The following is a 1,853-nucleotide window of genomic DNA, read 5'->3' as shown; positions in this document are numbered from 1 at the left end:
ATATATATATATATATATACACACATGTTTGCATGTGTATGTATATAAACCAATGACAAATACTTTTCTCTCCAGTCTCTGTCTTACGAAATCAATTTCCATTAACGGTTTGCAGGTCTCAGTTGAAAACGAGAATATGGTGGCCTCACTAACTGACCCTTCACTGAAGTACAAGACTTCATAAAGAAGAACACACAAAATCCCCTACACCAATACCCAACCGATGCTTGCTGTCATGGAAACAGAAGAGGAGCACAAATCAGAGATTCAAGATTTAGACGAATTTAATGACATCAACATTGACCAGAGAGCCCTGGAGACGTTTGTTCCGGGGCGCTATTTGAAAGCCACGTGTGCAGAAAAGGTAAGCTGAGGGTACGACTGGACGTATGAGCACAGACACAAACAAGAACACACACACACACACACACACACACACACACACACACACACGCACACGCGCGCGCACACGCACACACGCGCGCTCACATGCACACACACACAATTACAAACAAAAAGATAGGCACACACGTACGCATACATATGTAAACATACAAAAAGAAACAGTTCCACGGACACATACAAATACACTAGGTAGAAGTAGTTGATAGCTTCCGATACCAAGGTGACCAAGTCAGTAGTGAGGGTGGGAGCTCTGAAAGTGTAGCTGCTAGACTAAGAATAGCTTGGTCAAAGTTAAGAGAGCTCTTACCTCTACTGGTGACAAAGGGCCTCTCGCTCAGAGTAAAAGGTAGACTGTATGACGCATGTGTACGAACAGCCATGCTACATGACAGTGAAACATGGGCCATGACTGCTGAGGACATGCGTAAGCTTGTAAGGAACGAAGCCAGTATGCTCCGCTGGATGTGTAATGTCAGTGTGCATACTCAACAGAGTATAAGTGCCTTGAGAGGAAAGTTGAACCTAAGAAGCAACAGGTGTGGTGTGCAAGAGAGACGACTGCGCTGGTATGGTCATGTGGCGCGAATGGATGAGGATAGCTGTGTAAAAAGTGTCACGCCCTAGCGGTTGAGGGAAACTGTGGAAGAGGTAGACCCAGGAAAACCTGGGATGAGGTGGTGAAGCACCTTCGAACATTAGGCCTCACCGAGGCAATGACTAGTGACCGAGACCTTTCGAAATATGCTGTGCTTGAGTCGACCCGGCAAGCCAAGTGAGACCATAACCCGTGGCCTATGCCAGTGGTGTTACCAGCCGACTTAGGCGTACCTTTCTTTCATTGGACACTAAACTCTGCTTGCGAATACCTGTTGAGGCAAGTGAAATCGAAATCAAATTCGATGACAGCACCGCATGACTGGCATCCGTGCTAGTGGAGCGCTATGAGCACCATCCGAGCGTGACCGTTGCCAGGGCCGCTGACTGGCCCCCGTGCTGGTGGCACGTAAAGGCACCCACTACACTCACGGAGTGGTTGGCGTTAGAAAGGGCATCCAGCTGTAGAAACTCTGCTGGATCAGACTGGAGCGTAGTGCAGCCATCTGACTCACCAGTCCCCAGTCAAACCGTCCAACCCATGCGAGGTTAAACGATGATAATGATGATGATGATGATGATGGTGTATATATATATATGAGTGAACACGACACAATGAAGTAGAGAAATTTGAAAAGACAACACAAAACCGGTTATTTCTCAAAATACAATGTTTATATACCAAAAAGATTTTCTAACATTTTTCTAACAGTTTTCTAACATTTTTCTGACATAATTTAAATATATACTTTAACCAAGTAACACAAGCCTTCTGTAGTTTTTTCATTCTTATTATCTTTTATACATCCAACCACGTGCTTTCACATACCAACTTTCTCACCTACATATATATA

The 1,853-nt window shown here is 44.8% G+C and overlaps 1 protein-coding gene across 1 annotated transcript in view; it reads left to right on the top strand.

Annotated features, from left to right (window-relative positions):
- Positions 1-1,853, top strand: part of LOC106877766 (uncharacterized) — a 23,454-nt gene that overhangs the window by 4,203 nt on the left and 17,398 nt on the right. The window contains exon 2 of the mRNA XM_014926775.1: positions 116-364. Coding sequence (XP_014782261.1) covers positions 224-364 — 141 coding nt within the window. The 5' untranslated portion in view covers positions 116-223. The remainder of the gene's footprint in view (positions 1-115; positions 365-1,853) is intronic.

The sequence above is a fragment of the Octopus bimaculoides genome, chromosome 6 (genome assembly GCF_001194135.2).
Source record: "Octopus bimaculoides isolate UCB-OBI-ISO-001 chromosome 6, ASM119413v2, whole genome shotgun sequence".
Taxonomy (NCBI): domain Eukaryota; kingdom Metazoa; phylum Mollusca; class Cephalopoda; order Octopoda; family Octopodidae; genus Octopus; species Octopus bimaculoides.
Note: the sequence above shows the minus strand (reverse complement) of the source record. Positions and strands in the feature narration are given on the sequence as shown.